The following is a 23910-nucleotide window of genomic DNA, read 5'->3' as shown; positions in this document are numbered from 1 at the left end:
GGCATGCGAAAAATACGCGACTCAGCGATGGCGGTCTGACTCAACAGGAGCGATCCGATTAATGGAGAGCGCGACATCGCAATCACATGACACAGCCAAGTTCGAACGACACAAATACTGCGTCGTGTTGCCAGGGCGTAACCAGTGCTCAGCCAATGCCATAACTCGGTCGATTAATAACGTAGTCTGATCGACGTGTCTGAGTACCCACTATACAATTTAATCGCTCGGCGTGAGTTCAAAAGCTCAACGCAACACAAATATTTAGAGCGATTTGAGTATACACAATATAACCTTCACATGCATTTTAATAATTTTCTGCTATTATTTACTACGGAAAATAATTATTAATGCAGAAAAAATGAACATCATAATTAATATATGAACATAACACATCAGGTGTAAAAGACATTTCTCCATATTTAAGCATGCATTTTCTACTAATTATTTACTGCAGGAAATAATTAATTAAAGTAGAAATTACTACGTAAAAGTAAACATACAACTTTAACTTGTTTAAATTCAACATGAATTTATTTATATAAAATAGGGGGCCTACTCGAGGAGTCTTGCATGGATAGACCGCTGCATCTGGTTGACTCGTTCACTGGTCAAAGGGAAGTGGGCCCACATGCCTTTTTTCATGGCATGAACGCATGGAATAGTGCGAACACTTTTTTTCTCTCGTACGTCCTTATCTCCATGCAGCACAAGAATAGGACTTTTCATCTCCACGACTCCAGGCGCACAAGAATAGGATAGGACTTTTCATCTCCACGAGACCACGACATGCATGACTGGCGGATGCGGCTCCCAGGGCAGTCCGCTCCGGCGCGACTGCAGGCGCGGGCGCTGATCCTGGAGTGACAGCCAGCACGGCATGACTGCCGGCACGGTTGCCAGGGCCGCGCGACTGTTGGCGTGGGTGCGGCTCCTGGCGCGGCCACAGCTCAGGCGCACGACTTTCGACGCGACGTGAGTATCTCTGATGTGCGGACGAGCGGTGCAGGTCCGACGCGCGGTCGTGACTCCAAGGCGAGCACGAACAATGGTGCTCGGGGCAGATCGAGAGGAGCCCCACTGGACATGGTGGGCGATGACGAGATTCCACCAACATTAGATTAAAAAACAATTATACCGTTCGATTGCGTAGAGGAGTAATCGAAGACTGTCGCGTAGGACAGTTCGGCTAGGCCGGGGACCTGCCGGCTTGACGGAGAGTTGATGCAGATCTGATCTCGCAGCAACGTCGAGGTAGAGCGTGCTGATAACGTGTTGAGAACTACGTTACCATGGATCACCAGATCCGCTCCCTTCCCTTCCGTCAGCAGTAGAGGCGCAAGAAGATGTAGAGAACTCGTCTCCCTTCCCATAAGCACGACAGAGGAAACACACGAGACACTGGATATAGGGTTGGGCCTCTGGCCTCTTTCTCTTCTCTGTATTATGAGGGGGTGTATAAGTTCCTTATATAGAGATGTGAGACCCCTCAGGGGCAAAGCAGGTATTTGCCCACATAACCCTAACTAAGGTTACTTAACAGAATTCTCTATTTTTTTGTCTACTTTGGACAGCCTGACTTGATGTCATTACCACGTGGACAATCCGTGGGCAGGAAAACTGGAACCTGGAGATGGATTCGATCATTCGATAAAGCCCACGGCACACCAATGTCATGTCTTCCCCCGTTGATCATGCGTGGAGATGGATGCGCATAAATTTTTGTTCTCTCCCGCTATTCTTTATTATATCCATAATAAAGGCAAAATAAGCGGCCCCGGCACGCAAGCCCATGACGCTGGTGCAGCTGCAGTCCAACAGTACGTCACTGTGGATAGGTAGAACGCCTCCGGGGTCCGGGCCTCTCCTCACTCGTGCGCAGCAGGACCGGGGGCGGGCCGCGGCCCAGGTCCGGGTGCGGGTTCGGCACGCGACGCCAACGTCGGCGTACGCGCTGCCGTTTGGCCCGTTGCGACCAACGCCGCGCCGTTTGGCCTGGGCCCTTGGCAGCCTAGACTCCGACAGGGCGACCGTTTTGCACAGAGGCCCCTGGGTCACTTACAAATCCCCCGCCCACCATCCATCCCTCGGGTCCCGCGCTGATCCCATATCTCCCCCGCCACGTGGCTAACCTCCTAGCTAATGACCCCCCGCGATTGCTTTACCCCACTGAGCCTCTCGTTCGTTCACTCGCTTTCTTCTGCCTCGCCTTTGTTGATCTTTTCCCCTTCCAGTCTCCCACATTCCCCTCCCCCGGCCCTCGCCATCCTCTCCCGCTAACCCCACCCCGTCGCCCCGGCCTCCTCGGTCCAGCGGCGAGCGGGTCCGTCCGGTCCCGACGCCGCACCACATCACCGCCTGCTCCCACGGCCGTCCTCACTCGACCTCGATCGGAACCCCCGGATCGGAGGTACCTTCGCGCGCGGCTCCGCTCCGACCTCGTCCTCCATCGGTTGGCATCGGAAGCGGCGGCGGCGGCGGGTTCCCAGCCAGCTTTCGAAAGGGTCAGTGCTACTGCTCTCCCTCCGCACGGGGTTTGAACCGCTCTTCCTTCCTCCTGGGGGTCCACCACGGCCGAGCGCTGCGGCTTGGCGACACCGATTTGGTGCCACCCGTCCTCTGCACCGCAGGACTGTGTGTGTGTGGGTGGTGGTGGTGGTGGGGGGGGGGGTTCGCTTTGATTCGGGCTCTCGTTCATGCTACCTTGGGGTGGTCGGTTTCAGGTTCCTGTCTGGTGGTTCGACGCATGTTCGGTGCCAAAATTGCCATTTTAGGGGTAATTTGTTACGGATTAGGGATTACCTCTTTCGGCCGCCGTCGAATTTTTTTCCACTCCTGGGGAGTCCCACGTTGGCGGCTGTGGGGATTCTAGCTCTTGCAGGCTGCAGCTACGGAAAGATACATCATCATTTCTACCATTGTACTTACAGATTCTAGGACATATACTGCTGTTAAGAGAGAACACATAAGACGCATGTGCCCTCACTTTGTTCCTAATCAGAGGCTACCAACAACATGATTAATAGCGATTGGTTGATAAATGGAAAGTATTTGATGCAAAACTGGTTTGTGCCCCACCTAGAATCCATTATCTGAGTACAACTTTGCAATGCTTGTATGGGCTGTATTACTTACAGGATGGAGGGAGTAGTATATATGCTTTTCTAGTCATTGGTGGTGGGTTGGGTTAGTTCCTTAAGTAGCAATTCTTGGATGGATGATTTTACTTACGGTTCTATATCTTGATGGCAGTGCAAACCTTTGTGTATTGTAGAAATGGGATCTTTGATCCTCTCTCTTTGTTCTACCTGTATCTGGTAGAGAACTAACTTGCCCCTTGTTTTTTTATCTCAGTTTTATTCCGTGATTGCAGGCAATCAATCGTCAGGCTTTTTGGGAGCTGTGTTGGGGGGACCGGGGGGAAGAGTGAAGTTACTGCAGAGGCTAACATTTAGGTTGTCGAGTGATGGCGCAAGGCGCCAATTTCCCTGGTTTCATTGGCGCCGTGGGTGGCCATGATGGCGGTGTGAACTTTGGCGGGAACTTCTGTGACATGGCCTTCTACCAGAAGCTAGGGGAGGGCTCCAACATGTCGGTTGACAGCCTCAACAGCATGCAGACCAGCATGCATGGCGGATCCATCACCATGTCTGTGGACAACAACAGCAGTGTTGGCTCTAACAGTGACTCCCGCACTGGCATGCTTGGACATCCTGGTCTCAAAGGGCCTGTCATTGTGGGCAGCTACTCGGTTGGGCACAGCATCTTCCGGCCCGGGCGGGTGTCCCATGCTTTGAGTGAGGATGCACTGGCACATGCTCTGATGGACAATAAGTTTCCAACTGAGACACTCAAGGATTATGAGGAGTGGACTATTGATCTGGGGAAGCTGCACCTTGGGATGCCCTTTGCACAAGGTGCCTTTGGGAAGCTCTACAGGGGAACATATAATGGGATGGATGTTGCTATTAAGCTTTTGGAGCGACCTGAGGCTGACCCTGAGAAAGCTCAACTGTTAGAGCAGCAGTTTGTCCAAGAAGTTATGATGCTTGCAACACTGAGGCACCCGAATATTGTCAAGTTCATTGGTGCATGCAGGAAGCCATTGGTTTGGTGTATTGTGACAGAGTATGCAAAGGGTGGATCTCTTAAGAATTTCTTGAGCAGGAGGCAGAACAGGTCTGTTCCACTGAAGTTGGCAGTCAAGCAGGCATTGGATGTTGCACGCGGCATGGCCTATGTCCATGGCCTTGGGTTCATTCACAGAGATCTTAAGTCGGACAACCTCCTGATTTCTGGTGATAAGTCCATTAAGATTGCCGACTTTGGTGTGGCTAGGATTGAAGTCAAGACTGAGGGGATGACACCTGAAACTGGAACATACCGTTGGATGGCTCCGTAAGTTGATCAAACCTTAATTTTGTCATGTTTATTTCAATCAGTTGTTATGTTATTTAAATAAGGCAAGAATAAGCAGTTTATGTGGTTACTTACACTTTCTGTTAAATTCTTTGCCTGTAATATGCTAATGACTGGTACTGTGAAAGCAAATAACTTTTACTAGCTATATTCATTGTTCCTTTGTTAGACTTAATAGTTTAATGTACTTTTTTGGGTCTGTTTCTCCAAAATCGAGTTATTTCTTTTTTGCATGGCATGCTTTGAGTAGGGGATTGTACAAGAATGTGTTTTTGCATGTGAAATATGCATGCTTCTGCTCTCTAGAACTACCAACTTTATTCCACATATTGCTTTGGAGTACTTAGGAACATTAAAGTAGGGGTGCTATTTTAGGAATCTTTATGCTCCCTTACCTTTTGGATGTGCTATTTTAGACAGATGCTAATGATTAATAACTATTGCTATTTATGGTTGTGATTTGATCTTTCACTGCGTTTTTCTGATATTATGAACTAGCATTTTTCTGCCAAGAGGTCCATAAAGTATGTCTTTTAGGAACATTTGTAAATACTATAGATCCAACATGCTATTTTGTATTTTAGTTATAACTTAAAGTTATGTTAGCTTCTACTTGTTGGTCAAGGAAATTTGATCTCCCTCAGCTCCAGAATATGTGAGGTGGTTTAATTCAATGTTTTATACAAGTATTTTTCACTTATAACATAAATATGACTTTGTTAGTGTATGAAGGATAAATAAGTAATTATATGATGCATGATAGCATCTCTTCTAGTTAAAGCCAATTTAATTGCATGTCAGGAATATGTTTTCTGTCTTTTTTTCTCACTTACAAATTTAATTTATTTTGTTGTCTTATTAAGTGCAATTTAAACAATCATGTGATGCATGATAACATCTCGCTTAATTAAAGGCGGTTGATGAGAAGGGAAGGTTCGTAGATACAGGCGTTTAACATGCCCCTAGTTGCATTAGGCATTAGGCAAAATGCAAAGTAATTGGTGTTGGGGTTGGCAACCACACAATATTTGTTAGAGTGAACGAACTAACCAGTTCAACTCAAAAGCTTAAGCTGATAGTAGAAGGTGGCCAATCCATTTATACACTTCAACACCCACACTCACGTGCAGCCAGAGAGAAAGGCGCAAACATGGAAATAAATGTGTGGAGGCACAAATAAAGTCTTTGCCAGAATTCAAACTCGAGGCCTCTGGCTTTGATAGCATGTTAGAGTGGACGAACTAACCAGTTCAACCCAAAAGCTTAAGCTGATAGGAGAAGGTGGCCAATCCATTTATACACTTCAACAGTATTGACCTAGATCAGTGGTCAGTTGACGCCTCCATGCTGCAATTGAAGCCTCATATTGGCCTAATTATGCTACCTTTGCTGAATTTGTCATTCTGTGATCAGTTGCTCCAGGTTCAATTGGTGGTAGAGGCAAAGGTGAGGGGTAGTGGAGTCAAGGGTTGGTAATGCAACAGTAAGAAGAGGTGGGGCAGTGTGGGATGAAGGAAGCTTTGGTCCCACGAATTGGACCCAACTTTGAATTGATGGGCCTAGTTCGTTTCGAGTCTTTGGTTGTTAAGTTGGACTGGACTTGAAATGTGTTTGAATTATGGACAACTAAAATATGTAGGCCATAATTTTGGGGTCATCGTCTGAATTGTTCAACACAGATGTGGCCCTCGTCTTCAGTGATGATGACATTCTGCCCCGTAAGCTCCACTTTTTGGTGATTCTGGTGCTGCCACGGCCAACATTTGCACCTCCTTGTTGACACCCACCTGTCTCTGAAATCATGTAATAGTTGGTGTCTCTAGCTATGAGATGGTGATGTCAAGCATTGTGGTGGCCAAATTGGTAGTGCCGAGATCCTTTGTTGGCATCAACTTCCCACCTAGATCCACCATGTCCTTGTATTCATTCTCATAGTTGAGAGAAGTGGCAGTAGAGGCAAAGGGATATTGGAGTCAAGGGTTGGCAATGCAATACTAAGAAGAGGTGGAGCAATATGGGATTGGAGAAGCTTTGGTCCCATGAATTGAGCCCCACTTTGTGGAATGGGAATGGTCCCAATTCATGTTGAGTGTTTGGTTGTTAAGTTGGATTGGAATTGAAATAGGTAGGCCATAATTTTGAGGGTTACCATTTAAATTAGCCACCCAAGATGTGGTTCGGGACTTCGGGTCCTCATTGGCACTAGCAATAAAACATTTGTGCCACACCCTCTCGCCCGCTTGGGCGTCAGTGTTTCTGTTATAGTTGTCCTCTCCATCCATGAGATGGTGGTGATGTCAAGCATTGTGCAGGCAAGTTGATATTGTTGAGATCCTTTACCGGCATCACCTTTCTCGTCAAGGTCCACCATGTCCTCTTTGTTCTCATAGTTGAGAAGTGGTGGTACAAGCAAAGGCGAAGGGGTTGCAGAGTAAGAAGAGGTGGATCATTATGGGACGAAGGAAGCTTTGGTCCCATTAGGTTCCATGAATGGGCCCAACAATGATCATGGTCCCTGCCATGGTGGCGACGACGACAATGGCCGGAGAGAAGCCGAACGGAATATGAACAAGATGTGTGAATCAATGGCAACTTCAATTTCTTTTGCAATCAAACATGATCTAGAATTTTCATGTGATTATTATTCTGTAATTTCTTTGGCAACCAAACACAATAATTGGTAATGGGGAGCCTTATGGTGCATTTGGCAACTGATGGGTAGGGCATGCATCTAATCACAAATAACAATGTGGATGTATCCATCTTCTATTTGGTAAGAGAAGTGACTAGTGGGACCTAGTTCCATAGACCCTATTCTATGTAACACTAAGGGTAGATATATCACCTTGCGCCGTATATCTGCTTATGTTTGTGTCACCATCACCCTATCAGCTCATGGCCACAACCTTGTGCCCTTCTGTATTAACAATGGTTGCCATTGGCAAAACATGCATCTACATGGAAGCTTTCGCGAGTGAGAGGAACAATTTGCTGCCATTGCGCCTGCACTCGATCTTGCACTAATGACGCTCGCTCACACAACGTCGGTGAAAGTCTCTGGGAGCACGAGCTAGGCTCATTGCCTCGTGAGACAATGATAGGCTTTCCGTATCCTCATTTAGCAAGGTAATTGTGGTTAATTTAACCTAAATAGATGGTAAAACCACATGTCGTTTGTGCCCTAACAGTCCCTCCCACTGCCACAAAATAAACGAGAGATTTCAAACTATGTATTTCTAAACTCCTATTCCCCCAACCATACCATTAGGGCTTATGCATTTTTTGTCTATACTCGGTTACTTTGTTGGGCTAGTAGGTTTGACGAGTCATGAGTGCACCTCAAATGTTCTATCCTCCCTTGTTGTATTCCTTGTAGTTGTAGCTTGATTAGTTTTTAGATGGCCATGCAAAATGAGCAAGATGATACCAGATCCTCTTCTAATCATTGATATGTTAGTGATTAGACGTCAAAAAATAGCACTTGCGAATCAACATAATAACATGGCCTAGAGAGGGCTAGAGGCAAGCTAGATGCTTAATTTTCATCGGGAGTTGATTAGGCATTGGGCTGCAATGACTTTGAGCGTCAAAGTTTTTCTCTTTCCCAATCTTGAAGTCAATTGTGTTTTAGACATTGGGCTGTAATTGTTAGTGGTGATGCTTCACTGCCATTTCCAAGTAATCTTTCTCCCAAAATGAAGAGATGTGCTCTCCAGATTTGTACTCATCGATAAATCATGGCTAGTCATTGTCTAATCATGATAGGACAAGTATACAACTAGTCGACGCCAAAGCGATGTGGCTTAACTTTCCAACTTGAAAACAAACCAAGGTGCTTTGCCACACTCTTGATGGAGCAAGAAGTCATTATGTAATATTGACTATTTCATTCTTTCTTTGCAAGATTTCAAAAGAGGAATCCCTCATCTAATCCTTGATGAGTAGCAATAATATTTCTGTAGAAAGGGAGCCAACTTGGCTCCTTGTTCCTGGAAAGCTTGCTAGGAACCAACAAGGATACCAAATATGTTGATATCCAAATATCTTCAGTATATCAAAACTCGGCCGGTGGGGGAAAGACCGCCCCACACTATTTCACTAAGAAAAGATCAACGGGAGCCTGATCGAGAAAAGCTAGCACCCTCATACATGGTGATGTTGCCCCCTATGGTTCGGGCCTTGACCCGTGCTTTGGGGCCTAACCCACACGACCAGCCCCTTACATGAGGGCCCGTCTACCATAGGTCGGTCCACCCATGCCAACCAAGGAAACCAGCGAGTGACTTGTTTTAACCTCGACCTGAAATTCACTTCCATGAAGAGTCAAACCTAGGACCTAAGGAGTGCTACTCAGACCACTTAACCAACTCAGCTAGAGGCCCTTTCGCATCTTTAGTATATCAAAATAGTTGAAGGTTAACCTTGGAGTTATTTGTTTCATATCTTCTATCTATTTTGTCAATAGGAACATTATTCACTCCAATTTTGAATCAATATCCAAACGAGATCCCTGTTACAAACCTGAGAATTGATAGATAATTACCCAGTCCCTAAGGACTATTATATACATATAGATAGTGGGCCAGGCCTAATGGGCCTTAACACCCCTCCTCAAACTCAAGGTGGAAATGGAGGATCTGAAGCTTTGAGTTTGATCAAGTGAAATTGATGTTGTGCTCTTGTTTGTGCTTTGGTGAAGAAATCTGCCAACTGAGATTTTGAGGGCACATATTTAAGATCAATAGTCTTCTGCTAACAATGAGATCGAGTAAAAGATGCATCGACACCAATGTGTTTAGTAAGTTCATGCTTCACTGGATCATGAGATATCTGTATAGCACTCATATTATCACATAACAGAGGTGTAGGAGTGTCACAAGAGACACCAAGATCATTCAGGAGCCAGCGCAACCAAATAATTTCAGCAGTGGTAGTAGCAAGAGCCCGGAGCTCGGCTTCAGCACTAGAACGAGATATGGCTGCTTGCTTCTTGGATTTCCAGGCAATAGGTGAGGATCCAAGAAGAATACAGTAACCTGTAGTAGAAGAACGGTCAACAGTATCACTTGCCCATGTGGCATCGGAATATGCATGAAGCTGAAGTGGGCTATCAGAGGCATAGAGTAAACATCTTGATCTTGTCCCGCGTAAGTATCTAAGCACACGAAGCAAATGACCATAATGAACTGAGGTCGGTGTGGATACAAATTGGCTCAAAATATGAACATCATGAGCAATATCAGGTCTGGTGATGGTGAGATAAACAAGGCTACCCACAATATGGCGATATCGAGTTGGGTCTGCTAGTGGTGTACCATCCTTCGGACGAAGTTGTAAATGAATATCCATTGGTGTCGCAACTGTGCGTGTATCAGTAAGTCCAGAGCGATCAAGTAGATCTTGTATATATTTGGACTGAGATAAATAAAATCCTTTTGGAGTCTGTTGAACTTCAATACCCAAGAAATAGCTAAGAGGACCCAAATCAGACATCTGAAATTCCTTACTAAGGTGCTTCTTGACATGAGAAATATGGTCTGAGTTGTCACCTGTAATCAGCATATCATCCACATATAATAGAAGTAAAGTGCGGCCTTTTGGAGAGACATGAACAAACAATGCAGGATCATGTTCACTCGAAGAAAATCCAGCAGCTGTGATGACAGAGATGAATCTCTGAAACCAAGCACGAGGAGCTTGTTTCAGACCATACAATGCGCGACGAAGACGACAAACATGCCCTGAGGGAGTATTAACACCCGGAGGGGGATGCATATAAACTTCTTCATGTAGATCACCATTGAGAAAAGCATTCTTGACATCCATCTGGGAGATAGTCCAAGAAGATGAGGCTGCAACTGCAATCAAGGTTCGTACAGTGGTCATATGGGCAACTGGTGCAAAAGTCTCATCATAGTCAAGTCCTTGAGTCTGTTGGAAACCACGAGCCACAAGACGAGCTTTATACCTCTCAATAGAACCATCTGATTTTGTCTTAACTTTGAAGACCCATTTACAAGTGATAGGAACAACATGTGAGGGTAAAGGAACTATATCCCATGTGCCAGTGCGTTCAAGAGCAGCTAATTCATCAACCATAGCAAGCTGCCACTCAAGAATCCCAGAAGCCTCCTGATAAGTAGTTGGTTCAACAATTGCCACACTAGCTCGTGGAAAACCATAGCGATCTGGAGGTTCAATGGTACCACGGTCACGAAGACGATATCCCTGATTAAAAACATCATTAGACTCAGTATTGTTAGCACAAGAATCAGGTACAGGATCAGTATCAGGACCAGCCGTAGGAATAGAGCAGGAACGACGAATGTAGGTTTGGGTGATAGGTGGTTTGGAATAGTAAGATGATGTGGAGATGGAAGGTGGTGTTATGGGAATAAGAACATCAGGTGTGGTTGTGAAAGATGATGGTTCAGATGAAAAATCAGGAACGGAAGGAAGACACATGAAAGAAGTGGATTCTGTGGGATAATATGAGGGGTGAGTGGACTTGTTGTAAAAAAAGGGCGATTTTCATTGAAACTCACATCTCTAGAAATTCGAATACGACGAGTAGATGGATCATAACAACGATAGCCTTTGTGTTCAGGACTGTATCCAAGAAAGACACACTCAACAGATTGAGCAGTCAATTTAGTCCGTTCACGTGGTGGTAACAGGACATAACATAGACAGCCAAACACACGAAGATGATCATATCGTGGAGATGTCCCAAAAAGAATTTCACCCGGTGTTTTGCCAGAAAGTTTTGAGGATGGTTGTCTATTAATGAGATACACGGCAGTGGAAACAACTTCACTCCAAAAATGTGAAGGAACAAAAGAAGATATCAAAAGAGTACGAGCACTCTCAATAATATGACGGTGTTTGCGTTCAGCAACACCATTTTGGGCATGAGCACCAGGGCAAGAAAGTTGAGCTAAAGTGCCTTCTAAGGACAATATCTGGCGAAAATTATCAGATAAAAATTCACCACCAGAATCAGAACGAAAAATTTTAATAGTGGCAGAAAACTGGGTGTGAATCATGCGAGAAAAAGACTTGTAAATAGAAGGCAATTCTGAGCGGCGTTTCATAAAGTAAATCCAAGTATAACGAGAATGATCATCAATAAAAATGACATAATATTTATGACCACCTTTGGAAACAAAAGGAGCTGGACCCCAAACATCAGAATGAATAAGATCAAAAGGTTTTGCAGAATGAGAATCACTAGTAAAGTATGGAAGTTGTACTTGTTTGCCAAGATGACAACCTTTACAATGAAAACTAGACTCAACATGTGTAGGACCTAAACATCCTGACTTTATTAGAGTAGACAGACGAGACCCACATAAGTGACCAAGACGATGATGCCACTGGGCAAACGACAGTGCGGGACCGGAAGCGGCAAGCACACGAGCTGTAGAGGCATGATGGGAAGGGAGACGCAATGTGTCCAAGATGTAAAGGCGAGGCGAAGATTTACGGCGACGGCCAGTCCCAATCACATCCCCTGTGAGCCGATCCTGTACAAAACAAGATGAGTCATCAAATCCAACAAAGCAATTGTGATCGGTAATTTGACCAACTGATAAAAGATCCATGGATAATTCAGGTACAAAGAAAATATTTGGGACAGTAAAGTTTGAATTGGAAAGAGAACCCTTGTGGGTGACATGACATAATGTACCATCAGCAGTCTGAACAGAAGTACCCTCGGTGACAGGTGCAGTAGAAGCCAGGCGTGACTGATCAGATGTCACATGAAATGAAGCTCCAGAGTCCAGAACCCAAGTAGATGACAAAGCACCAGCAGATGAAGTAGCAGCAACAGCAACTGAGCCTCTAGGAGATGGTCCTGTACCACGACCACGAGTAGCACGACGGACACGAAAATCAGCCAGCTTCTCTGGATACTTAGTAAAGCAGTTCTCAGACCGATGAGTGGTCTTCTTACAATGCTCACAAGGCAGAAAGGAGGTGCTCCTGGACTTCTGAGCAGTAGCCAATACACTGTGCGAACTGACACCAGTAATAGAAGACATGGACTTAAGGCGAGTATCTTCAGCAAGTAATTCAGACAACGCCTGAGCCATGGTGAGAGTATCAGAAGTGTGTAGTAACCTTGCACGAAGAGAATCAAATTCAGGTCGAACGCCCATAACAAATCTGTAGGTAAAGAACTTCTCAATGAACTTATGGGCTGGGCAAGGCACAGCTGTACAAGCAGGCACCATGGAGGTCAAAGCACTCATAAGACGATCAAAAGCTGAATAGTAATCATCAATGGACATATCTTGTTGCTCAATGACATGAGTTTGCTGCATAAGAGTATGTAAAAGAGCCCCACTGTCCTGAACAAACCGATCCTTCAGATGAGACCAGATAGCCCTAGCAGTGGTGAATTTGGACAGACTCATAATCATAGTTGGTTTAGTACTATTGACCATTGCAGCCATTACTTTGCCATCATTGATTTGCCAAGTCTTGATTGCAGCTGCGTTGCTTCTATCAGTTGCTAAAACTGGTGAATCTTTAGTTAAATGGAATAGTAAACCATGACCTCTTAATGCAGTTTGAACACAGAAAGCCCACTCTGGGTAATTCTGCCCATCAAGCACAATATTGACAACAATAGCATTGGACGTCATATTGAAGAGCAGGAAAAGGACAAAAGAATAACGGATCTGAGAAAGACTGTCTTGATGGTACCAAAAACCCCTGTTTGCAGGTGATGAACAGTGGATATGCCGCCGCAACCGAGACGACGGCGCGAGCAGGAGATCTGATGCGCAGCAGATCTGGGCGCAGATGGCTGCCCGGACAGCGAGAGCTCGCAGACGTGGCAGACGTCGCGGACGGCGACAGAGAAGAAGTCAGCGACGTCCCTGGGGACGGCGCAGCGAACACGCAGACAGCTGCGCGCGGTCCCTGACGAGGCAGAGGACCCCTGGCGACGACTCTGGGGAGCCAAAAGACGACGCAGCGGATGCGCAGACAGCTGCGCGCAGACAGCCGCGACACAGGCGGCGTCCCTGGCGAGGCAGAGGATCCTCCCTGGCGAGTCTGACGCGCAGACGGCGGCGAACGCTGACGGCGGGGCGGACGCGGCGGACGGCGGCGCGCAGATCCGGCGGACGACCGCGGACGGCGCGCAGATCCAACGGATGGCCGCGGACGGCGCGCAGGACGGCGCGCAGACGGCGGCGGACGAGGCGGACGGCGGCGCGCAGATCCGGCGGACGACCCAGCGGATGGCCGAGGACGGCGCGCAGGACGGCGCGCAAACGGCGGCGGACGAGGCGGACTGAGGCGGCGGACGCGCAGACGGACGGGGAAGGGGAGGGCCGCGACGGCGGATGGCGTGAGGACAGGGCAGGGGAGGGCCGCGACGGCGGCCGGGCAGGGAGGCCGCGACGGCGGCCGGGCAGGGAAGCCGCGACGGCGGCAAGGAAAAAAACCCTAATCTAAACCTCCTCTGATACCATGTTACAAACCTGAGAATTGATAGATAATTACCCAGTCCCTAAGGACTATTATATACATATAGATAGTGGGCCAGGCCTAATGGGCCTTAACAATCCCGAAGGTCCACTCGACTACTTAAGTAGTGTTTGGTTATCGTATTTGTAATGTAAACGGATAACACCGTTAACCGATTCCATTAGATGTTTGTTTCGGCGTCGGTTGTATTTGCTTCCCACCTAATCATATGCCGCCATATGTAAACTTGTTACCCTTCCCGCCATGGTGTAATCATATTGTGATTGCAAAGTACTTTTCCTTTCTCCTTTTGGCTGCATTAGTGGCTTCAATCCTGCATCTTCTCTGTTTACCACCCACACAATGAAGCTTCCATGGTGGTCTCACTGCCGTTGATTGTTGCTTCGCTTGCTAGCAATTAGCTTGAGTGGTGGATGCAGATGTGCTCGGTGGCCCATGTGCTTGATCGGGGCAGCTCTGCATCTGAAGACCAAGGTAGTGAGGTTGTGCCCCACTATCTATTCCTGTTCATGTTTAAAAGGCCTATGCATCATCTTGTTAGATTCGAATTATCTTGGCAAATATGAACTACTGGTAACAAATGTTGTTACATGCTTAAACCTTGCACATCTCGTTTTGCCTCATCCTCTTCGATTCCCTTTATGATATGATATCATTGCAGTTACGTTTGTAGGGGACTAGGGGTGGAACCAAACACTACCTTAGTAAATATCCAAGCCATTGTACCTTTCACGACAATTAAATGGCACCATTGGTAGATGAACATTTGTTGTCAATTCATCATTTAATTCCTCGGCTAGCTAGACACATTACCTATGTGCATTGTGCTTATCATTCTAAAAATGACCGTGACTGGTTATTTATGCACCAAGCTTTATAGTTCTATGGTTTGAGTTTATTGTGGCCCCTACTTCATAATATCCAAGCACTCAAGCTATTTAAGGTTAGACAACTCAACCAATGATCTCCTTCGCTAAGATGGACTATTGGGATACCATTGTCCTTGTCACTAAGCATCGTCCTCAAGCTTGTTTTCCTATCTTTTCTGCAATATGAATGAATGTTATGGGCCTTAAGCCCATTCGCTAGGTCATTAGGGTTAGGTTAGCAGTGGTCACTGTTCACGCGCGGTTACTATAGCACGTGAACAGTGTCGTTTGTTATGTTGCTTAGCTATTAAGTTTAGGGTTACCTCTCTATATAAGGAGGGGCAGGGTGTTAGTAGGGATAAGCAAGAAGAATAGATCTGGTTTACTCTTAGGGTCTCCTATGGGAGGGCTGAGTACCAGGACTATCTTGCGAGTGCATCGCAGTTCACAACAATAAATGGCGAAAAAAAACTTTCCTAGCTTACCGGAATGTCCATGTTGAAGAGGTTGTGTCATCTATCCTAAAATTGGCAAGTTTGGTCTTGACCAGCTAGATAAAAGTTACAGAGGATCCAATCCCAAATGTCCATGTTGAAGATGGTTGCTTTTTTGCCTATTCCTTTGTCCTCTGATGTAACTTCAAAGCCCACAAACAACTTGGGTAACATGGCCTAAATCTGACCCTTCTCTACCATGTGTTAGTGGAAAGCCATTGCCCATGGATGTGGCTCTTGGAGATATTCAAATGATGATCAAATGCAAACACCATTATAGAAATTTCAGTATGGATTGAATAGTATGACATCCTTTCACCCAATTAAGTAATATAGCATTATTGGATGGCGTGAAATGACCAGAGCCCACACTATGTTAAGTATATTTTGAGGAGCATAAGGTTTTGGCATGTTCAAATGTTCTCATTTGCCACTTGGTTTGTAGTTGTAGTATATCTGCATGGATGCATACTGTAAATGTTATCCACTAAAGATCCACATATAGGGTCCCTAGTTGTATGTTCAAATTCATTATTAGGTGGCTGGTTTTGGTGATGCTGATGCTCTCAAGTCAATAATGATAAGAATCTTCACATCATTGTATTCCTTTTCCATGTTTTCCCCGTTTCATATAAACTCTTTTTTTTCTCTTTATTACTATTTTCTTGTCTATTAATAGCATCTTTGAAGTGTTTTATAAGGTATTGCGCAACAAATCTTGTGTGTTCAGCTTCCTTGATATCACATTAGATTTTGCTGATTTGGTAACTTAGTGAGCCACATGATTACTGATGAACAATCTTTTTTTTTTTGATAGGCATGTGAGCTTGGTTGTTTTTTGGTTCCTTGGTTTGTAATATGTATTTAACGTCTGTAGGTGGTCTTTACTATTCTTAGAATACCCGTTCTGGATGTTTTTTTTATACATTTATCATGTTCTGTTTCGTTTGTTTCCAATGTGACAACTTGCTTTTTTCCCACTTGCAGCGAGATGATCCAGCACAGGCCATACAACCAGAAAGTGGACGTCTACAGTTTCGCCATTGTCCTGTGGGAGTTGGTAACTGGGAATGTCCCTTTCGCAAACATGACTGCAGTGCAAGCTGCATTTGCTGTGGTGAACAAGGGTGTGCGACCAGCCATACCCCACGACTGCCTCCCTGCCCTTGGGGAGATCATGACCAGGTGCTGGGACGCAAACCCTGAGGTCCGTCCCCCATTCACTGAGATCGTGAGGATGCTGGAACAGGTGGAGATGGAGGTTCTGACCACCGTCCGAAAGGCTCGGTTCCGCTGCTGCATCGCCCAACCGATGACGCTGGACTGAGTCATCCACAAAATCCAGGAAAATAACCTGGAGTGCCGTTTACTCCTATGTATTTATAATATATATTATTAGAGTTGTGCTTCAGAAGAAGCAGGAAGCTGACTCCTCAGTCTGCCTTCTGTCTTTGACATGTCACCGTAGAGTACACCAGAGTGGTTGTAATAGAGGTAGCTTTATGCTTGACCAAATACCCTTCGCCGTTGTAAAAGTGCCTGTTCTTGCTGGTCGCTGTTTGCGTGTTTATCATCATGCGGCAACATGTGGGAGTCTTGATGCTTCATGGTATATATAATATGTTTTATTAAGTAACTAGCGTGGATTTGCTGCTGCCTTGTAGTCTGTTGAAATTCAGTGCTAACAGAATCATCTTTGCATTGGTTAGCATCAGTTTCCCTCTTTTTTGGGGTGAGCAAATCTGAAGCAGATCATGATTACTATTGATGTTGCTTCTGTTTTCCAAAGCCACTGCATGCGTAACAATTGCAAATGTTTTCAGGTTTGTTGCTGCAACGGCTTTAACTGAAGGTGTTACAGGGTTCTCCATTTTTTTATTCATAATATGCAATAGAAGGATTCGGATGGTCATGCATGAGTTCTTTGAAGCAATGTGGCAGAACTGTACATGTTGAAAGCAACAAGACGAAGATACACTAGAGAAAGGATCTCTGAAATTACACAAGGATGGAGACAGTGCAGAGTATCACATTCAGCTGCAGAAAATGCAACTTTTACCGCGGCATAATTCTGCAGCTTCTTATGCCTAAACCCACTAAATTGAACCATCATTCATGGTACGACACAGGAACATGGAAGACGGAAGCAAAACAGAACAGGAACGAAGACAACCGGGAACAACAATTTTGGAACTATGATATTGAAATTTTATAACCTAAATGGCCATAAAAGAAAGCCTATGATGTTGTACAACTGACGGGGGCACGACCATATTCAACACACCTTCCCCTTTCTGACCTTCACATCGCACCATGCTATTCATCTGCTGCTCCAAATTTGCAGATAGAAGGGAAACGAATCAACTGCTTTCCTCCACAGGGCCTGTGTTCAGGTTTGCACTTCCTTCAACCTTGGCTGTGGCAGCGGAACCCTTTTCAGCTGAAGCACCCTCAGTTTTGGGGGTTGTCCCACTGTTCTCAGTATTCTTCAACTGGACGGCCTTGGCAAATGCATCTGATATGTCGGCCACAGCATCTTGAGCCTTGGTATCCACCAGTTTCTGGGTATCGGTGCTGGCAGCATGCTGTTGACGTCTGTTCTCCTGCAAGGCTTTCTCCCGCTGCTCATAGAAGTCGAAATCTTCCACAATTGTTGTCTCAGCCTCATGGCTCTTGAAGATCGTTAGCATCTGGAGGCCCTGTTCCAGCTTCACCTGTATGCTAAGAGTTAGTGAATTTATTCAGAAATGCCATTGATTCTGGCTGATTAAACATTCAGCAAAAACTAAGCAAATTTTACCTCCTGGGTGTCCCTGCTATTTGTGACAGGCTTATTGTCATTGTTCTCAAGAATGATGTGCCGCAGAAGGTTGTTCGGTACATCCTTAATTATGTGCCACTTCACTGGGAACTGGCCACTCCACTTATCCTGCTGCCAGTAATTAACACTTCTGTCAAAATCGACAGGTCCAATCATCTCAGCCACGCCACAGAATTGGCCACTTCCATTAACCTATAAAAGGTACAATTATTCATAAAAGAAATTACCAAAATTGAAAACACCTTAGCACATGCTGATAAAGGATCAAACATCCATATATACTGCTATTCTTTTTTTCCTTGAAGAGAAAACCAAACTAAAGGAGATGAGCTATCCTTACCGAGAAAAACAAGAAAATAGGGCAATGCTCTTCTTTCTCTCTGGCCGCACGGTAAGCAGAATCCAGCTTCCTGTTTCCGCTGGCTGTGCTAGCCCAAACATTATATTTAATGCTCCTATGTACATGGTCCTCGGTGTAGGACTTTATTACAAAGAATTTGGCATCCTTGTACTCAGTGATAAAATCAGAGCGATTGTACAGTTCACTATCAATTAGAGGAACAGTTTTCTCGCTTTTCTCATCTCCTGAGTTCTCTGTGTCTTGTATCTTTGGTTTTGTAGCACGTGGCCCACGGTTTTGCTCATTCATAAACTCCAGAGAGCCATTATGACTACCAAATGACATGCTCCCCCTTTGTTGATTGCCACTCAAGTCGAAAGTACCAAATCTGCGGCCAGCAGAACTCCAACTTGGAGTAGTGCCACCAAATTTGCTACCATACTGGCGTCCCTTGTAGGATCCAGGACCATACATCGATCCATGATGCTGCAAGAACATACATTATCAGCACTGAGCAATAAGTGGTACGTTAACATAAACAAGTCAATTTGACTTCCACAAACAACTACTGTATGGTAAACCAAGTACTGCCTCCAAATATAAACCACTCTTGAACCCCATAACAAGCAATCAAATGTAGTAAACAGTAAACACATGCATGCTCAGAACCCAATTGTCTGACAGCATACCATTCCAGAAGCCAGTGGTAGACTCCCTTGACCAAACAACCCAGGAGCATTATTTGGCTGTGTCAGTGCTGCAAAAGGTCAAAACAAAGTCAGGCATGGCTTTAAGCACTACTCCCTCCGTCCGTTTTTATTTGACGTCTGCCAGCACAAAGTTAAACTATATGGCGTCAAATAAATAATAACGGAGGTAGTACATTATAACACATATTGTTTGCAGTCATAAAAATTTTGCCTACAGGAAAAGTAGAAACTTTAGAAGAGAAACACTACCTCTGTCAAATGAGCTGAATGGTTGATGATACCCTGGTGTGGGTGAATATAGAAGGCCATCAGGAAGGAAATACTCTTGCTGCAGCATAGGGTCTCCTTGGGACATTCCAGTTGCGGAGTTTGAATATCCCATGCTAGGAGAAGCTGGTGGTTGATAGTAAGGATTTGAGAAGGAATAGTGCACAGGGAAGTATTGTTGGCCATCTCCAGCAGTGGAAACAGGAGAATATGCTCCATACATCATTTGGGGGTTGTTTGCATATCCAGCAGATAGCATGAGGGACTGGTTGTCATTGTAGATTCCCTTCAAGAAAAAAATATTTAGAAAAAAATCAAGAAAACACAAAGAAGCTCGGTAATTCCAGCAACTTACGGGAGATACGGAATGGAGCCCCTCCATATTCACATAATGGGGATATTCCTCCCATTGTCCTGAAGGGTTCATGTATCCTACAGCAAGGGGAAGAAAAAAGAATATCAAATTTAAAACAGCACTCCATGAGAAGTAAATGTTGCTCCCTTGATAAAGAGCCTAAGTCTCTAATTGAATAATATACTCAGTGCCCTCATCAGCACAAGATCGATGCAATAGAGGTGAACAAAGCAGATGAAACGTCAATTGTACAGCCAGTGAAAAGACAAATTTAGCTGGAAGCAATAGAAGATTGTTCAGAAGCTACGGATATATTTCCGTCTCGTGCTTTATGCAACAGAATTCAGAACATGTGCTAACATTAATTAAAAGGCAATGAATATACCCTAACCTCCAGGATAGAGTGGTTGTGGCTGTGGTGCATACACATTTTGCTGGTAGAGATAAGGTTGCTCTCCAGCTTTTCCGACAGAGCTAGCCTTCTCTGGTGGGCCGTTTGGCGATCTCAAGGAGCTAGCGCCACGTGCATTGCCTGTAGTCACATTCTCTGTACCAGAAAGAATCTGTCGCAATTGAAACATGTTCATGAACAACATTTCAAAGCACAGATCAGAAAGAAAATAAAATATAAATGGAACTAAACAACATTTCAAAGCACAGATCAGAAAGAAAATAAACTATAAATGGAACTAAATTACCTGGTCCTTGGCGTTTGCACTCTTGGAGGGGTTATTCTCAAGTACAGGCCCCGTCTGCAACGGAGCCGTGCTATCTACAAAAAACATAAATATAGAAAGATAAGTTGGCAGTAGCATTCGTGGAAAGTTGCCTTGATTTGGTGCAAAATAGCTAAAATTTAAAGACAAGCATGATACTTGTAGAAAACAGAAACAAGACCTCGCAAGCTGTACAACTCGTCAACTACCCATTCACAAGCATTCGAAAGCTACTACGTGCATATGCACAGGACAATCACAGGCGTTGACATGATCAGGTCATCAGCACCAACCAGCTGTCCCGCTGTACAGTAGCTTACTCGAATACCTAGTATGTACTGAAGCTAGAGCTTCCCGTTGGGTACTTAGTACTTACAATCGTATCCTGTTCGTACTGGCAGCAACTTTCCCGTGCTAGCTCCTGTAAAACGGCTACGGCTAGCAATACCCCGAGCCGTCCCTCCTGTGGGCGGACCGCGGACGTGCCCCGGCAAAACGGGAAAAGGCATAAAAGACGCTATTGCCCTCACGAGGACGTGAGGCAACGTAATCAGCACAAATCCCAGCCGCAGCCTGCTCCGCGCATCTTCTTCCACGGCTGGGTACGAGCACGCAACCCCGACGGGAAAATCGCAGTTACGGGGCTTCCGAGGAGCGAAGGAACCGTAGCCCCGGAACCAATCTTGACCTAGGAGCCCCCACCGCGAGCCCGGGCAGCAGGGCCGGCTCCGAAATCGCAGACCCGGCGCGAATTCCCGCCGAATCCAGCGCGCAGAGCCCTTCGAGCAAGAGAATTCGAGCAGCGACACAGCGCAATCACGACCCAGCGACAAGGGGAACCAAAAAAGTCAAACCCCAATCCAGCAACAGGAGGCAAGGTCTCACCAGCGGGGACCTGGGCCCGGTGCGGCGCGGCGGCCATGGCGGGGATCCGGGCGCGGCGGTAGGTGGCGCGGGCGGGCTCGCGCGTGGAGTCCTCCTCCCGGCGAGGGTTTAAGCATCAAATTCGGGAGAAGCGAGGGGGGAGGGGAGCAAAAAAAAGGGAAAATGCTCTTCCCCCCTTTTTATTGGACGCGACGAGAGGAGTGGGGAAGAAAAGAAACCACGAGCGTCTCTCCCAACCAATGATTTTATACAACAGCGGAAATAGGCGACGTGCCGCCCCGCGCGTTGGCTGATCCCGGCCCGGCCCACCGGGTTCGTTCTTAACGGGTCTGATCGGGCTTGGGGACCCGGTTGTGCTTGTGAGGTGGTACTCACTACTCAGATCTGATCCGGACTCGTGACGGATCTGTCTGCCACGGACTTTTATTTAGGATCGGCGGCACGTGCGGTTTTGGGTTTGAGAAATTGAGAGCAATAATATATCTGTCCTTTAGATTTTTTTTTCTAAAATATTTTCCCTTTTATATCTCATTTATCTTTAACAACATGTATCGTCCTCTATATAGTAAACGCACATATTACAGGTATGTTTTGCCCTAATTTTATATACATATGCACATACTCTAATACATTTATACATATATTTGTTTAACTTAATTCACTGTTTAAAGTATTACAATGGATAGTGAACAGAACAAATAATCTCTATATATAGAGAGACTGGAGAACGTTCTCTATATTTAGATGACGCTTTAAAGACATCGTAAATATATATAGATATAGAAATCTTCTCTGAATATAAGGTAGGTTTAGGGTTTAGCATACCTATTCCTTGTTCGTGAATCATGAAACCAAGGAATAATTATCCTACAGTCACCTCGGACGCACACTCTTTGGGGTTCTTCTTCAACCCGTGGAGTCTGGTTCTCTAGAACACTTTTCCTTATTCGTGAGAAAATGTAAGGTATAATGTACTTTGTTTCACATGTTTTTAATAAAATCTAGCCGGTACTTAGAGAATAATAATAATCATCAATAATAACAAAAATAGATTAAAAATAAAACTTTTAATCCATTGTTGCCGTGAGAAAAATGTGAGGTATAATGTGTGCCGATGTCAAAGTTGAAATCTGCTAGCACAGGCACACTGGCAGCACGGGCAAAGCGAAACAATGATTGTCGTCCCCCGCCTCTGGCAGCGCCCACGACCCATCCCCGTGGATCACCTATGAGTCCTCATCCCCCTGGTAGCACCTAGGCCCCGACGGCGGCGGCTGCGCAACAGGTCTCCGGCGACGGCGGCTACGCGACAGGTCTCCAGCGGTGGCGGCTGCGCAACGGCCTCTGGCAGTGGCTACGCGATAGGCCTCTGGCGTTGTGTGATGTGAAGAGGAGACCTACGTGTAGGAGGAATCCCAGCCGGGGTGACGATGATGCCGAACTCTGTGCAGATAATGGCGCGGTCGAACAGAAAATGGATGGAGATTGTTTGAAGGATGTAAATAATTTGGTGAATATACGTTATATTAATAATATGTCCAAATTTAACTAATAGTCTTGTTTAGTCTAGCAGAGAAAACAAGTTCTTTTGCACTATATAGGAGCTCGAGAGTTCAAATCCTTTAGGCAGATGTTTTTCTACCTTTTTTTCTCAGTTAAACATTTTGATTTTTATATAATTTTTCCCTCAGTTTTGTAGCGTAGTATGGGCGTTGGTTGTAAATTATAGGTATTTTTCAACATGTATATTGATTTTTATTAATAACTACAATAGACATTTTAAATAATTACTTATTTGTAATATCTTATGATGATATGGAACTGTCATATAGTTATGACATTTACTGTTAGTGCCTTATGACAACAATATATTCGTCACGATATAGCGATTGACTAGTGTTATGACGTTTTCTCAATGTTATTAGTGACGCTTCCCAAAATTCGTCATAAAGTTGTCTTGCCACAAAAAAACCGTCATAAAACAAAATAGTCAATGACGAAAATATTCATTGTCATGGGATGTTTAAAAGGCCACATGTGTTGTAGTGTCCCTAGTGAAGTTGACTGCCTTTTGGCTCTTTGTGTCCTTGGTTCCCTTTTGGAAACCAAGTCCATCTTTAATGGAGGGATGTCTACTAATGGTGTAGGCATCCCTAGCAAATTTAACTTTTTCTACTTCATTCTTGCAAGTTTTAAGTTGAACATTTAATCTAACAATTTTATCATTCAATTTTGCAATAGTAGAATCATGATCATTACAAGCATCAATGCCAATATCCTTACATCTATTTCAAACAAATACATGCTCCAAAGATCAACTAGTGGCATTCAACTTTTCTATCCTAGCATTTAAATAATTATTTTCATTCCTAAAGCTAGAAATTGTAGCATGACATGAAGATAAATCACACACAAGCCTTTCATTCTTCTCTACTTCTAAAGCAACAGATTTTTCAATTTCTACAACTTTATCATGTTCCTCATAAAACAAATCCTCTTGCTTTTCTAGCAATCCTTTTCATTAAGGGCA

The 23910-nt window shown here is 45.0% G+C and overlaps 2 protein-coding genes and 1 long non-coding RNA gene across 6 annotated transcripts; 1 reads left to right on the top strand and 2 right to left on the bottom strand.

Moving 5' to 3' along the window:
* Positions 1-2101: 2101 nt before the first annotated feature.
* Positions 2102-16940, top strand: LOC100273467 (Protein kinase superfamily protein). 3 transcript variants are annotated; one of them, XM_020551365.2, is made up of 3 exons: positions 2102-2504; positions 3374-4398; positions 16274-16940. In XM_020551365.2, exons 2-3 carry the CDS (start codon positions 3467-3469, stop codon positions 16611-16613), a joined length of 1272 nt encoding a protein of 423 aa, XP_020406954.1. In that variant the 5' UTR covers positions 2102-2504; positions 3374-3466; the 3' UTR covers positions 16614-16940. The 3 variants fall into 3 exon arrangements, with proteins under 3 accessions (XP_020406954.1, NP_001141376.1, XP_035822655.1); NM_001147904.1 differs by having other exon boundaries at positions 2262-2504; positions 3355-4398; positions 16274-16916; XM_035966762.1 differs by lacking the exon at positions 2102-2504 and adding an exon at positions 2723-2776 and having other exon boundaries at positions 3355-4398.
* LOC118476887 (uncharacterized) lies at positions 4245-13992 on the bottom strand. Its single transcript, XR_004857689.1, has 2 exons — positions 13917-13992; positions 4245-8940 (listed from the first exon to the last, which is right to left on the bottom strand). It is a non-coding gene; the product is annotated as an uncharacterized lncRNA (long non-coding RNA).
* A 252-nt stretch (positions 16941-17192) lies between the features above and the next one.
* LOC100382673 (evolutionarily conserved C-terminal region 10) lies at positions 17193-21583 on the bottom strand. 2 transcript variants are annotated; one of them, XM_008679357.3, is made up of 9 exons: positions 20872-21269; positions 20478-20551; positions 20171-20342; positions 19780-19856; positions 19407-19710; positions 19137-19204; positions 18448-18933; positions 18087-18299; positions 17193-18000 (listed from the first exon to the last, which is right to left on the bottom strand). In XM_008679357.3, the coding sequence occupies exons 1-9, from the start codon at positions 21002-21004 to the stop codon at positions 17647-17649; spliced, it is 1881 nt and encodes a 626-aa protein (XP_008677579.1). In that variant the 5' UTR covers positions 21005-21269; the 3' UTR covers positions 17193-17646. The 2 variants fall into 2 exon arrangements, with proteins under 2 accessions (XP_008677579.1, NP_001168868.1); NM_001175397.1 differs by lacking the exon at positions 20872-21269 and adding an exon at positions 21381-21583 and having other exon boundaries at positions 17464-18000.
* Between the last annotated feature and the right edge of the window lie 2327 nt (positions 21584-23910).

The sequence above is a fragment of the Zea mays genome, chromosome 4, assembly GCF_902167145.1.
Source record: "Zea mays cultivar B73 chromosome 4, Zm-B73-REFERENCE-NAM-5.0, whole genome shotgun sequence".
Taxonomy (NCBI): Eukaryota; Viridiplantae; Streptophyta; class Magnoliopsida; order Poales; family Poaceae; genus Zea; species Zea mays.
Note: the sequence above shows the minus strand (reverse complement) of the source record. Positions and strands in the feature narration are given on the sequence as shown.

Bases quoted from the DNA above. Each gene is read 5' to 3' on its own strand.
- LOC100382673 (XM_008679357.3), bottom strand. From the start codon at position 21,004: ATGCCTTTTCCCGTTTTGCCGGGGCACGTCCGCGGTCCGCCCACAGGA. The intron at 20,343-20,477 runs GTAATTTAGTTC...CAATTGCGACAG, and splicing joins GTGCAAACGCCAAGGACCAG to ATTCTTTCTGGTACAGAGAA. The intron at 18,300-18,447 runs GTAAGGATAGCT...TACCTTTTATAG, and splicing joins CTATTTTCTTGTTTTTCTCG to GTTAATGGAAGTGGCCAATT.
- LOC100273467 (XM_020551365.2), top strand. From the start codon at position 3,467: ATGGCGCAAGGCGCCAATTTCCCTGGTTTCATTGGCGCCGTGGGTGGC. The intron at 4,399-16,273 runs GTAAGTTGATCA...TCCCACTTGCAG, and splicing joins ACATACCGTTGGATGGCTCC to CGAGATGATCCAGCACAGGC.